Source organism: Ambystoma mexicanum, chromosome 10 (genome assembly GCF_040938575.1).
Source record: "Ambystoma mexicanum isolate Mex_15411 chromosome 10, UKY_AmexF1_1, whole genome shotgun sequence".
Taxonomy (NCBI): Eukaryota; Metazoa; Chordata; class Amphibia; order Caudata; family Ambystomatidae; genus Ambystoma; species Ambystoma mexicanum.
The window spans coordinates 71,456,827-71,472,088 of NC_090932.1; the positions used below are offsets into that span (position 1 = coordinate 71,456,827).

The window sequence follows — 15,262 nt, forward strand, 5'->3', positions numbered from 1 at the left end:
ACGTCTGATCAAGAACATGATGTGCCACCATGGCTTGCATCCAACTGTTACTTTGGACCACTTCTAAATGCACTAATTGATTCACACAATGCAACCAGTATATGCTCATGGCTCTCATGGCCTGTTTTGCATGCCATCAGCCAATGTATGCAGAAGGGTGGAGTGCATTGTGAGTGCCCATCCACTGTGTCCGTTCATGCCGTTTGTTTTGTTGGCCTGGCACGTGTCCTGTGATGTCAATGCGCACATCATTGCAACATTGCTGTGGGCCTCATCATGACCCCAGTGAGCAATGCTGATGTTGATGTTGATAGGGACATGTTGGGGGCCCTGCTGTCTGTGTAATGGTGTGTTGATGTTTCTGTCCGTCATGTGCCTCCTTCGTGGGCATGCATCTTTCAGCCAGGTGGAGTATGCATTGGTACGTCGTTCACCTACCCACTTCACATTTCCATGGTCATGACATTAGACTCACCGAGTAGCCAGGATCTTGGGCCTGCATGTCGCTCCATGTAGCGTGGTATTGTGGAGTTCCTCAGGACCATTGAATCATGGGTTGATCCGGGGAATCTGGCACAACAATGTGTGATGATCTTGTTGGAGTCACAGACCATTTGCACGTTGATTGAGTGGAATTGTTTCTGGTTGCGGTACGGTACCTCCATGGCACGTGGAACCACCAATTCCACATGGGTGCAGTTGATGGCACCAATGCAACGAGGTATGCCGGCTAGTGCATGGAAACCCACTTTGCTGTTTGCAATCTCCTGGGCAGTCCATGGTAATGAGATGTGGTCGTCTGTGTGCTTGAGGAGGGCATCGAGCACTTGGATAAGTGTACGTGAGAATTATGGTTGTGAAATGCCATGCAAGTGCCCCACTGTGTGCTGGTAGGTGCCTGTGGCCAGGAAGTGGAGTACAGACACTACCTTCAGTAGGGGTGGGATGGCGGTTGGACTTTCTATCATGCTGACGATGTTGTTGTGTGTCATGTCTACGATGGCGTTGATGGTGTCCCCGTCCAAACGGTACAGGGTGTGGATCTGCTCAGCAGTGAGGTTGAATGGACTGGCTCTGATGCGTGGGATTGGGGGCTGCCTGCGTGGTGGCACTGGCTGTGCTGGTGGGGCTTGCTGGCCCTGCCTTGCCCTCCTTCTCCTCCTGCGTCTCCTCTGTGCTGCCTGTTGTTGTTGTTGTTGTTGTAGTAGCACTTGCATTGGTATCAGGTCCTCCAGCCCCAACATTGCAAGTCGTATTGGTATCAATGTGGAGTGTAACTGGGTGTGGGAAGGGGTGGGGTGTGCTCTTTTTGTACTTCCTGAGTCTGTATTGCCTCCACCTGTGCTGTTTCTGTGCACCTGTGGCAGCTGGATTCACTTTACATGGCCATTTACGGTTGGTTCGCGATGACGTACTTAGCGCCATGGCGGTAAGGTACTTAACGGGCTGGGTGATGGCGTTAGGTGCATGTCCGCTTGGGTCGGCATTCGCGTACCTTTCCGCCATGGCGCTAAGTACGGTGTGGGAGGTTGCGTGCGCGCGTCCTTGGCGCAGATAGCGGCAGCGTTGACTACGATGCCGCTAATGGCATCGTAGTTAACGGTCAAGGGTCATAATCGGATCTAGCGGAAAATGATGGCGGTAATCATTTACCGCCATTGTTTTTCGCTTACCGCCAGGGTCGTAATGAGGCCCCATATGTATTAGCCAAATGCCAGAAACCATGAAAAAACATATTTTAATTCATATATAACACTATATCACACAATGCTTTTTTAAAAACATATAATAAAATGAAAAAAACATATTCAAAATTAGTTCTCGGTTGCGTTTAAAGAAAAAAGGGCATTGACGCGCCATCTTAAAAATCATTCTATACATGGTTTAAATGAGTCACCTTTGTTTCTAACATCACATTGGTTCCAATGATTGGTTGCATTCCTGTCTAAATCATCAGATGGGGTAATGCCTAGTGTTTCTCTTTTCTTTAAACGCAACCGCGAACTAATTTTGAATATGGTTTTTATTTTATTATATGTTTTTAAAAAAGCATTGCGTGATATAGTGTTATATATGAATTAAAATATGTTTTTTCATGGTTTCTGGATTTTGGCTGATATATGGTGTATAAATAGCCTCGTGTAACAACGTGGGGTGTTGCCCAACCGCAACCTGTGAGTTGGGAAACAGGGTAGCCAGTGGTGGGACGTTTTGCTTTTGCTATATGGTGTTTATGGGAGAAGTTTCTCGAGTGGAGCGATTTCCATTTAATTTACTATATGGTGAAATTGTGTGATTTTATCGTTGAGGTTTTTAATGAACTAATATGAGGAATGGAGGAACACTAGATATGTTGCATTTTAGACACATTTTTTGTCTTCTTATTGCTTGTTTTTCTTTTGATTGTTTGATGTTATGTTTGTATAAAATATTTTATAAGATTACATGTATATGATAATTTTTTTTTAAAAGTCTGCGATTCAATTCCCGGTAAATGTTTATCATTTTAATTGAGTTTCTTATCACTGGAATTGCTCATCGAGAAAAGCATTTACAGCGAGAAGAAAGAGCAACTGCTCCAAATGCTACTCTTATGTGTAGTATGTATTAGCCTTACAACAGGGCCAGGGGCCGTCTGCCCTCCCTGGGATGGTGCCTGGTCCAAATCTGCCCATCAGCCGAACCCTCAGAGAAAAACAGAAATGCAATGCCGCACTTGTCCCTCCAAGCTGATGATAAGAAGGTAACCCTCAGAGAAAAACAGAAATGCAATGCCGCACTGGCATCTCCCAGTTTATGATAAGAAGGTAGCCCTCAGAGAAACAGAAATGCAATGACGCATTGGCCTCTTCCAGCTGATGATAAGAAGGCAACCCTCAGAGAAAAACAGAAATGCAATGCCGCACTGGCCTCTCCCAGCTTATGATAAGAAGGTAGCCCTCAGAGAAACAGAAATGCAATGCCGCATTGGCCTCTTCCAGCTGATGATAAGAAGGCAACCCTCAGAGAAAAACAGAAATGCAATGCCGCACTGGCCTCTCCCAGCTTATGATAAGAAGGTAGCCCTCAGAGAAACAGAAATGCAATGCCGCATTGGCCTCTTCCAGCTGATGATAAGAAGGCAACCCTCAGAGAAAAACAGAAATGCAATGTCGCACTGGCCTCTCCCAGCTTATGATAAGAAGGTAACCCTCAGAGAAACAGAAATGCAATGCCGCATTGGCCTCTTCCAGCTGATGATAAGAAGGTAACCCTTAGAGAAAAACAGAAATGCAATGCTGCACTGGTCCCTCCAAGCTGATGATAAGAAGGTAACCCTCAGAGAAAAACAGAAATGCAATGCCGCACTTGTCTCTCCAAGCTGATGATAAGAAGGTAACCCTCAGAGAAAAACAGAAATGCAATACCGCACTGGCCTCTCCCAGCTTATGATAAGAAGGTAACCCTCAGAGAAACAGAAATGCAATGCCACATTGGCCTCTTCCAGCTGATGATAAGAAGGTAACCCTCAGAGAAAAACAGAAATGAAATGCCGCACTGGCCTCTCCCAGGTTATGATAAGAAGGTAACCCTCAGAGAAAAACAGAAATGCAACGCCACACTGGCATCTCCCAGCTGATGATAAGAAGGTAACTTTCAGAGAAAAACAGAAATGCAATGCCGCACTGGTCTCTCCCAGCTAATGATAAGAAGGTAACCCTCAGAGAAAAACAGAAATGCAATGCCGCACTGGTCTCTCCCAGCTGATGATAAGAAGGGCGGCTGACAAAGAAAGAGTGCGTTTTGGCCTCCATGTCAGGGCTCCTTACCTCTCCTTGATGTCAATCTTACCTCTTTCACCCAGGCTGGCATGGTGTGGGTGCTGGGGGTCCGGAAGTGGAGATTCAACACAATCACACAGCTCACCACAACCACAGTGACCAGGACCATGATGAACAACAAGTACCTGCAATGTCAAGAAGAACTTGTTAGGCCATAGCCAAGACATCCAATATCATATCCACCTTCTGGCGGGATCGAAGAACCGTGCAGAAAAAGGGTGGGCCTGCCGTTCGTGCCTCAGAGATGATTTCTAAGCCTAATAAAAATAAGAGCTACCCCAAAAGAGGCACACTAAAGAAGATGTGCCACAAATCAAACTTACAATACCACCACAGATGAAAAAGACAACTTTCTCCAAGATCGTCCCTAGCTGCAGTGGTTGGTTGGGAGTCAAAGTCCAATGCTTTGATGTTTGAGACTAGACCCTCAAGAAACCAACATTGCCACTACTTAAACAGGGATCTCAAAATAAAAAGTGTATTCTAAGCAAGCTCCAGCAACCAGAGTTTCACTGAAATCCCTTTAAATTATTTATTTTCATTTCATGTTCTACATTTAATGAGCACAAAGCTATCTCCCGGGAGACACAGAACGTGGTACACCAGGACAGGTTACGGGCATTCATTAGCTACAGGGGGTTCAGTCGGCCAAGCAGTTATTACCAGCGTGCCAGGTGGGGTAGCAGGGGAAATGTAACATCTACAGTTCACTGCTGAGAGGTGCAGGGATGATAGAAGGGGAAGGCTGTAAAGGGTGGTCATCCTGAGGAAGACTGGACAGGGTGGGTTCAGTGAGTGAATAAGATGCTCCCCGAAGATGAGGGCCTTGTTTTCGTGTCTGAGTTACATGAGGCTGGGAGCGAGCCTGAAGTTGTCTGATAGGTTGGAAATGCCACAATGTTGGCAGAGAGGCTCACAATGATTGTGCTCTGCTAGCTCTTTCATTTGTTTGCATTTCTTCTGCTTTAGGCAGGTCCTTGCTTCTGGTGATGCTCTTCCCACTAGAGTTGGTGGCTTTTTCCAACACGATCAAGAGATGCTTTTAAAAGATTGGATCATTTTAGAAAACGGTCCATCTAAATCACGAAAACCAGTGTTTGCGTACAAATGGAGTCAAAATCTTACAGACCGTTTGGTACACACAAATCTTACAATATGCACAATAATAATAGCCTCTACTATAACACAGTACTGCTAATTCTCGGGAGGATAGCTCAGGGGCAACATGCTCACCTTGGAAGCAAGACGACACGGAGCATCAGAGGTTCGATCCCCGGTCCGTGCTTAGAAACCTCTGGGTATTAAGCGCCTTATAAATAACCCATCTTATCATATCATATCATTGAAGGGGTCAGTGTGAGGTAGGTGATGGACAGTCAGCTCTGGCATAGGCGGCATTTGGTCTCACGTCTGAAAGAAAAGCTACTGCCCCTACAGACAGATTAGATTGTAACTGTGTGATAAAGAGGATTTTTGAAGTGAAATCCGTGAATTCCTCCTCCTCTTCCCTAAACTTCATTTCAGAGGACTTCACCGTTCAATGCTGGTTACAGAGATATCGCCAAACCGGACAGTACACCAGTGTAAGGGACGTCCTGCATAACTCATGCGCCGTGGGCGTGGATGTCCTGATGTAAGCTGCCACTTTTCACTGCATAACCAAGTGGACTATACCGAAGGGGAGTATTCTATAATTTGTAAGTGATACGCTCTGCCCAAGACAATTGTTTTAACTCATGGTTTTAAAACATAATCCTCAGTTCCTAAAGTTTATAAAAAGGTGGCCTGGCTGTATCAAGTTTGAAATGAGCACATCCCAGTCAACCAACTGGGTTTTTCTATTCTTGCTAGCATTGTCATGGTAAAGACCTATCACCCGATATAGTGAATACTCCCTTTAACAAGTTATTCCCAAGGACTGAACCGCTCAGGGCACCAAATGGTAGTGGATTTTCCCACCAACAGGGTGTCTTAGGTACCTAGGGACATTGGTTACCCCATTTCTAATATTGCTTTGGAGTTGGTTACAGGTATTATTCCGCTCTCCCCTCTTACCCTGCCCCCCTTCCCTCGCTCCTTCCCCCTTTCCCCTATGACCTGAAAGCCATTTTGCTTCACTCCCCCCCCCGATTCCCCTTCCCTTCCCTCTCCCCTCTAACCCTGCCCACCCTTCCTCTCCCTTCTTCCCCCTTCCCCCCCTATGACCTCCACTGATCACTGAAACCACGTAGGGCACTGTTGGTTACTTTATAACTCCCCCTTCCCTCCCACTCCCCTGACCTCAATACAGACTTGGTTACCCCCATTATCTACCCCCTATCCCCTCCCCTACCCCCACTCTCCCCCTCCTTTTAGTAAATTGTTCTACAGATTGTTCTAATGACTTGTTTCATGTTGTAAATATGCTTCTCTCACTATTGTACCTGTTGTTATATTGTAAAGCGCTTTGGCTTAAAGCGCTATATAAACTCAATAAATATAAACATAAACATATTAAGCTGTGACAAACAATGTTAGCAACAGGACCACGGGACTTCTTTGACACCACCAGTGTGAGCATCCGCGCCTGTGCCCCATTTCTGGAGTACATAACCTGCAGACAAGCGTCCGAGACTCACTTGCCGATGAGGGGGATGGCGAGAGAGGTCTCCGGAAGACGCTGGGAGATCAGCAGCAGGAAGACGGCCTGGGCCAGCAGCACCGAGATGGACAGGGTCATCTTCTCCCCACCTGGCGGGATGAAAAGGAAACATTCAACAAAAGGACGCTGGTCTGCTAGTCCCTGAGGTCGGTCTTTATCATTCAATAGACGACTGAGCCACCCCCACCCCTGTATGCCAGTGATGGTGACGCATTGTTATCAGGAGTGAACAAAATGGCTGCCATGTGCACAGACTGGGAACCCATTCCTTAGGCATGAGGCTCAATAGGAGGCGAGGAACAGCTAAAGGTGGGCAAACACTTTAATCCGTGGTATACTCGTGCCTTGCCTCATCACCAGACATACGGCTCGACCCACTCCTGCCTTTGCCACCCTGGAAGGCTCTGGCTAGTTTGAAATGCCCAGTGGGCCAGGATGCCTTTCAGACAGAGTCGGGGCATATAAGAAACAGTATTTCTTATTGCATAAGCGCCAAACAAGCAATCAATAAAATAAATAAAGGAAACGGAATCCCACAGACCTTTACACACGTTTTACCACGCTGGGGAATTGTGCAGTGTTTTTTGCACGTGGAGCTGGGGCAAGGAGCGAAAGCCCCACCCACCTTACCTGGGGAAAAAGATACCATTCACGCCAGCATCTGATTTTGATGCTGACATTAATTAATAGGATTCCTAAGGAATCTGCCAGCTTTTAGCACCTGCTAACAGCTGTCAGATTCCATACACATCCATGCTAATTGCCTCTCGCCTTGTATAAGTGATTCTTTTAAATCAGCAAAATCTGGAAAGAATTTAGATGACACCTGGAATGTGCTACTGGTACATGGTAGTGGTGTATGGGTATATGGGTGTATGGGTATATGGGTGTATGAGTGTATGGGTGCCCGCCCCACCCCACCAAACACATCAGAATGAAGCATCAAGCCTACAGACACTTTATGAACCAATATGGCTGTTCTCATGAAGGTGTCAATCTGCACCTCTGTGAACCAAAAACTAAAATGGGAACCGATATCATACTTTCCCAGCGGCACGTGAAATGGCATTGATACATGTATTCAGTTATGGAACAGAAAAATACACTCCTGAGCACAGAAAGAACTAAACAATCTCCAGAACTATATTTTTAAAGCAACTATCCCCTCACAATGCAAAGAAACAATTTGTGATCTCAGTGGGCCTTCGTGAACATCACAGTGAGGGGATAGAAATTTGTTTTTAAAAAGTGCTGTATTCCGTAATGTCTGCTATTCCTCGCATTGTTGCACCTGACTGCTCTGCGCACAGAGTCACCTGGTCACACTTTGAACTCGGACCCAGGCTCCTGCATGTCCAGTAGCCCTTGCACTGCATCCGGGCTCCCCAGCACTTAAGGGTCTGTATCTGCAACCCTACAGTCCCTTCACTCTGCATGTATGAGCCACCCACTGGCTGCACTTGTAAGTTAACTGCACTCCCCACTTCCCCTCACCCCTGGCACTTCTCCCGTTCCTTCTTCCCTGCAGTTGCACAATCTGAATGACACAGGCCTAGTAAGATCGTTTTTTTGTCTTCCCTTTTGTTTTCCCCTGCTTGTTTTGTTGCGCCCAGAAACACTGATGTACAGGTGTGTTATAAATGCTACATCATATCATATCAAAGCATGTGTCATGAAACCAATTATCGCAATTCGAGAATCCTGATTGGTCCAATGAGGCTTTACATCTTTCCACTAGCACCTATAGCATTCCTCCCTTGAGCAGAAGGGGCGGACACAAGCGAAGGAAAGGCTCTAGTCAGGCCCCAAACCTCTTGCACGCGTCACACGCCTGGTTGGAAGGGCTACCTCCCGTCCAACAGGCCAGCGGTGCGCCATACAGCTGACCCATCCCCTAGTACACATCGCAACCCCATCACTCACTGTCGGCGGGCAGGTAGAAGACGAAGTTGGCCAGGAAAGCGATGAGGACGCAGGGGGTGATGATGTTGATGATGTAGAAGAGGGGCTTGCGTCTGATGATCAAGTAGAAGGTGATGTCCTGGTACTTGTAGCTACTGGGGCTCACACTTCGGTCGATGTTCTTTTTAGCTGGAATATGAGTAATCTCCCACTCTCCATTTTCTGTGGAAAAAGAATGTGAAAAGGGATCATTCTGTGTTTGCGTACTCTGCTCCTAAATGCAGGCTTATTCTGATTGGCCCCGCCCCATCCCGCCAACAGCAGCGACATCACTGGGGAAGGATCCATGGACCCCATCTGATCTGCTACCAGCTAGGGCCCTTACCAATCTCCTTGGTACCCCTGGCACCAGAGGTGTTGCTATCTCTGAAAAAGACTTGGGGCTACGCTAATGTCGGGAGTGTCCAGACTCAGGGCTAGCTAGCCTTTTGGCTGTAGACCTTGAGCTTCCACCTGGGGCTACAACCAAAAGACCTGGGGCTATAGCCCCATGAGCACTACTCCCCTAGCAACGCCTCTGCCTGGCACTGTCTTTGTGACTCCTGGCCTTCTGGTCTTCACACTCAGATGCAAAAGACTCATTTACTGCTTTGTAAAAAACACTGTTGACCTGAAATAAATCACTTTGTTTTCTGCACTCTAAGGGCCTAATTCATGGAACGTTTAGCGTGGTGTAAAGTGACTTTACACTGTCAACAAACACTTGAACCGGGTCTAATTCACAGAGTGGTGCCAAGTGTATTTTTGCAGAGCGAAGTCACTTTGCACTGCAAAAGTACTCTTTGCACCGCACTGAACGGGCCTAATTCACACATTATTTAGGCACATTTGGCGCGATGCAAAGAGTACTTTTGCAGTGCAGGGTGACTTTGCTCTGCAAAAATATACTTTGCACTGCTCTTCGTGAATTAGGCGTGTTTGTTAATATAGCAGACTGGCTTCAAGCAGATCAGCAAAGGGTTTGTTTTGGGAAGGCCGGCGTGGTTACAGTGCACTGATTTCAGACAAGAGGTGTCATGTCGACGTGTTTGTTGGCAGAGCAGAGTCACCTTGCACCGTGCTAAGCGTTCCATGAATTAGGCCCTACGTGTGTTTAGTCTATGCCATCTTTGTGACTGCTTGTACAGCGCGAGTCACTGCTACAGGCAATTCCCGAGGAAGTGTACGCACTGTCCATTTGCAAAAGGAAACTAAACATTTTCCACAATTGCACTTGCCATGGCACCTTCAGAATAATGATTGTGGGTGTGGCTGCAGTTCTTTGTATTCGTTTCCTGTGCATGTGTGTGTGTCCCCGTGAGCCATCTTTTTTTGTGCAGTCTGCTTAAGTGTGATGTTTTGTGTCTTAAGTGTGACACTTCATTATAAACCATGCAAAGCAGTTATTTCTTTGTACATTTGTATATTCAGGAAATTAACTTTTTTGCACCGTATGTGGCAATTACCATGGATGGCTCAGTGAATGAAGTACTTATCGCTAGTCGTCGTGTTCCTCCTGCATCCCATGACAGTAAATCATACTTGTTTTACCGAACAGGTTTCGATAAAGATTTCTTTTATATTTTCAAAAATCTAGGGCAGAATTATTAGTTCATCGGGATGAGGATCTCTGTGGGGCAACGTAGAGCGTGAGTGTGGTTTGTGCCTCACCTGGCTGCTGTATTAAACACAAACAGCTGTGTCTACTCATGAAAGCACACGATGCAATGAACCTTGGTATATTCGTGCAACATTCACAATGGCATGTTAGGAGATGTGATCTACTGGGTTACTTGGAGACAGCTCAATAGGAAGAAGTTCTGGTTTCTCCACTTGACCAATATGTGTGATCCTGGGAAAAATCTCTTTACCTCGCAGGGCCTGATTTTCCCCAACTTCTCAAGCTGAGATCACCAAATTAAGTTTGCACTAAACAAAACCAAAGAAGCTGACTCGTTTATCTAGCATTTCAGGCTTTATCTGGCATGCAAGGACCGCACTTCAGCTTGTGACACAGTAGCATCCATACAATGGCTGTACATGGCGTGTGAGGCCTATCCTGGGATAGGATGCCACTCTAGGGTGCATGAGGTTGAACGTGTATAGCAGTGCCTGGCATGGGAGGCAGTGTTTAGCAGATTATGAAAATATATGTGGCATGGAGGACAGCTAGCTACATGAAGCAGTCCTGGAATAAGAAAGCAGGGCTCCTGGCCTCTGGTGGGTCTGCTGGGTGTGCACACGGCACATCTGGACTGCACCTATTCCCTTTCGGGACAACACCATAGTTAATCTAAGATTGAGAAATACAAGTCTTTTGTTTGTTATTGTACTATTTGTGATTTTAGTAATTCTTGTTTCTTCTGTTGTGATGTCACTTTCTGCGATGTCCCCAGTTCAGGAGGTCATATGGCATCACGTCCTGTGATTTTGTCTGGCTCAAAGGCCATGTGATGCCACTGTTCGTGTTGTCAGTGGGTAGGTGATGTCGCTTCTGCTACCGCTGGCGTTTCGGTGAATTAAAGTCCCCGGAAAGGTTAAGAGCAGAGAGAAGGCAGTGGGAAGTTGGAAGGCTGTGTCACACGTCATGCCAATTTCAGCAAGTGGAGGATGCCATGGCAGACTTTTCCCCCTAAGCGCTGTACCTGTGAGTGTGACACTTGTCTACAGGCACTGACCAGGGGGGGGGGGGTTCTTTCCTTCAAAGTAGTCATTTCATGAAACTCTGTGCTTGGAGGAGTCCTCTAAAAGACACAAGTAAGCATTCAATCCCACTCGCTCCTAGACACCCCTGTGCCACCAAACAAACTCAAACTCACAAGCCTTGCTAGCCTCTTTGAACAGGCCACTGAATCGCCTATGTCATGCATATCCACACGCAGCTTGATAATGACGTCACAGGATGCCCCCATGCAGGGTCCTTGCTCAGGGACTAGTACACTCAATACTAGGCTTCGCAAATGTTGTAAAATAACTCTTAGAAAACCAGTTTTATGCAGTTTCGGGGGTGCTCACTTTGATATGATGTGCGTATGATGGGACCTGAGAGGGCGTGACAGGGAGAATAGCACCCCACATGAACACGGCCCCAATAACCTATGTAGTGAGAAGCTGTGGTGATCTGCTTGGACTGGTGCAGGGGTAATCAACCATTGGCTTTCCAGAGGACTTGGTCTCCAACTCCCATCAACCCCAGTCACTATAGTCAATGGTGAGGGATCATGGGAGCAGTAGTCCAGAACATCTGGAGAGCTGCACGCTGCCTACTCCTGTCGAGAATCGGGTAGTGTGCCTGCAGTGATCACTATGCAGGATGCACAGGAGAGTTCCCTCCCGTCATTTCATCATTGAAGAGCCCTATTCATGGAGATGGGATAATGCTCCATAGATGTGTAGTGGCAAGGGCGTTTCAGGGTTTTTCGAGAAAATCAAAGGAAATCTTGAACAATTGGGCACACGATTTACACATTTCCAAGCTATGAACACTGAAAGTAATCCAGGGTTTGAAAAAAAACAAAAAAAACATCCCAAATCACTTGTCTAAGGTGTGATCAAACAATAGCAAGATTTTCAAAATTCCTAAACAACTTGTACAACTTAATAAGAAGTCGCACTTGATCTTTATAAAGTTTTTTATGTTTAATAATTATTGTGGAAACAGTGGCAATAGGTACTTTTTAAAACCCTCAAATAGTAGGTTGTGGAGACTGCATGGGGCAAATACACACGTTGACACTGGGTCAAAATAAGGTGGGGAACCGGGCAAGGCAAAGTTCCCTGAGATACAAATAGCATTAAACGCCTTACTCGCTAGTCTGCTAATGGCACTCTGTGACATATACTGACTGGCTGTCCTTTGCACGCCTTACTTGCTGGTCTGCTAATCGCACTCTGTGGCATATACTAGCTGGCTGTCCTTTGCACGCCTTCCTTGCTAGTCTGCTAATGGCACTCTGGGGCATATACTGGCTGGCTGTCCTTTACACGCCTTACTTGCTAATCTGCTAAGGGCACTCTGGGGCATACACTAGCTGGCTGTCCTTTGCACACCTTACTTGCTAATCTGCTAATGGCACTCTGGGACATATACTGGCTAGCTATCCTTTGCACGCCTTACTTGTTAGTCTGCTAATGGCACTCAGGGGCATATACTGGCTGGCTGTCCTTTGCGCGCCTTACTTGCTAATCTACTAAAGGCACTCTGGGGCATACAATAGCTGGCTGTCCTTTGCGCGCCTTACTTGCTAGTCTGTTAAGGGCACTCTGGGGAATACACTAGCTGGCTGTCCTTTGCACACCTTACTTGCTAATCTGCTAATGGCACTCTGGGACATATACTGGCTAGCTGTCCTTTGCACGCCTTACTTGCTAGTCTGCTAATGGCACTCAGGGGCATATACTGGCTGGCTGTCCTTTGCGCGCCTTACTTGCTAATCTACTAAAGGCACTCTGGGGCATACAATAGCTGGCTGTCCTTTGCGCGCCTTACTTGCTAGTCTGTTAAGGGCACTCTGGGGAATACATTAGCTGGTTGTCCTTTGCACGCCTTACTTGCTAGTCTGCTAATGGCACTCAGGGGCATATACTGGCTGGCTGTCCTTTGCACGCCTTACTTGCTAGGCTGCTAATGGCACTCTGTGGCATATTCTGGGTGGCTGTCCTTTGCGCGCCTTACTTGCTAGTCTGCTAATGGCACTCTGGGGCATATACTGGCTGGCTGTCCTTTGCACGCCTTACTTGCTAGTCTGCTAATGGCACTCTGGGGCATATACTGGCTGGCTGTCCTTTGCACGCCTTACTTGCTAATCTACTAAAGGCACTCTGGGGCATACACTAGCTGGCTGTCCTTTGCGCGCCTTACTTGCTAGTCTGCTAAGGGCACTCTGGGGAATACATTAGCTGGTTGTCCTTTGCACGCCTTACTTGCTAGTCTGCTAATGGCACTCAGGGGCATATACTGGCTGGCTGTCCTTTGCACGCCTTACTTGCTAGTCTGCTAATGGCACTCAGGGGCATATACTGGCTGGCTGTCCTTTGCGTGCCTTACTTGCTAGTCTGCTAATGGCACTCTGGGGCATATACTGGCTGGCTGTCCTTTGCACGCCTTACTTGCTAGTCTGCTAATGGCACTCTAGGGCATATACTGGCTGGCTGTCCTTTGCACGCCTTACTTGCTAGTCTGCTAATGGCACTCTGGGGCATATACTGGCTGGTTGTCCTTTGCACGCCTTACTTGCTAGTCTGCTAATGGCACTCTGGGGCATATACTGGTTGGCTGTCCTTTGCACGCCTTACTTGCTAGTCTGCTAATGGCACTCTGGGGCATATACTAGCTCGCTGCCCTTTGCATAGAACATGCAAACCTACTTTATCTTCTGTGCACACCTTTTTGTGTAAGTAAATCACAAGTGAAAATTTTTGGTATGCCTTCTAAGTAATTACGTGATATTAAAAAAATGTTCATTAAATTCATCCCATCAGTTGTCTCGGGAGGATACGACACGGAGCAACACAGGTTTGATCCCCGGGTCCGCGCTTAGAAACCTCTGGGTATTAAGCGCGTTATAAATAACCAATTACAGTAATTGATGTTGATATTAAATCTTGAAACATTTGCTATTTAACCATATTATGGAGATAATAAGTTATTTATATAGAACTTTACTTAGAACATATTTACATACAATATCGCCCAATTGAAGTTGGTTCTCATTTTTCGACCTCGGAAGAATGAAAGGCTGAGCTGGCCTTGCTGAGTTTCGAACCTGCAACCTGTAGATCACACACAGATCACAACAGTGAGCGCTCAACTCGCTGAGCCATCTTATCGCAGATTGAGTCATTTATAACGTTGCAACACATTAAATTAAAATGGAGAATGTAAAATATGAAGGGAAGTGACTGTTGTGTTACCAGTGAAGGCCGCGGGATCGATGACTATCCACTCAACCGGATACTCTTTGCCATTTTCCGCATCGACATCTCTCTTCAGCTCCATCGTGATCTCTCTCGCGCTGTACGTTAGTGAACTGCATCAAAACAAGCATGAGACATCCAGGGTACATTTTAGAAGAGAGAAGTATTGGCCACTCTCACATGTTGGTTCCAATTCTATGTCCCCTCGCGCCAGTTGACATCCTTGGACTGATACCGGTTTCTCTAAACTCAACCTTTCTTTGTGTATTAATATCACCAGAGAAATTCATCAGGTCCCATGCCACACAGAACAGTCATAGCTTTGGTGCTAAGAGAATTTGTGTGTAGCTTTCACTCCCGACACGGGGGAGCAGTGGACGTAGTGTGAGCAGGAAACAGGGGACCTAGGTGTATGGACAGAATATGGTGGACCTTGGGGAAGATGGCGAGGATGGCACAGAACGCGGGCTGTCTCTGACAGTTCCTGTCCATCTTCCGTGTATCCTGATTGGACTCCCCCTTTAGCACCCATTGCAGTCAGTGGAACGGGTGAATATTGCTATTAGCTCCCTGCGTTGCCAATCCGGTAAACCGGGCTGCTAAAACCAATGTATTTTTTTTCAATGAACGGACACCTCGCGGCAACCCGTTCATTGAAAGAAAATACTTACACAAGATGGCCGCCATGGAGCTGGAAGACGGTGCTCCAAGGAGAGCCCCACTTCCATTTCCAAAGCGGCCCACCAGGGAGACAGAGCGAAGTGGAGCTGGCAGGTGCCACAGCCGTAGTAACCAGGTAAGTGGGCCAGTGGGTTAGAAGGACAGGATGGGAAGCGAGGGTGGTGCGGGATGGGGAAAGCAGCCGTTAGGTGGCTTGGGACAAGGGCTTGGATCAGGGAATTCAGCCCACGATCCAACTAATCTGATTGGTTGCCTTCCCCTC

General features: G+C 46.9%; 1 protein-coding gene across 1 annotated transcript in view; it reads right to left on the reverse strand.

Annotated features, from left to right (window-relative positions):
* The window catches only part of LOC138491166 (acetylcholine receptor subunit delta-like), a 129,873-nt gene that overhangs the window by 41,544 nt on the left and 73,067 nt on the right, over positions 1-15,262 (reverse strand). Inside the window, exons 6-9 of the mRNA XM_069617541.1 lie at positions 14,317-14,432; positions 8,386-8,586; positions 6,440-6,551; positions 3,832-3,946 (exon numbers count right to left, since the gene is read on the reverse strand). Of these exons, the coding sequence (XP_069473642.1) occupies positions 3,832-3,946; positions 6,440-6,551; positions 8,386-8,586; positions 14,317-14,432 (544 nt within the window). The remainder of the gene's footprint in view (positions 1-3,831; positions 3,947-6,439; positions 6,552-8,385; positions 8,587-14,316; positions 14,433-15,262) is intronic.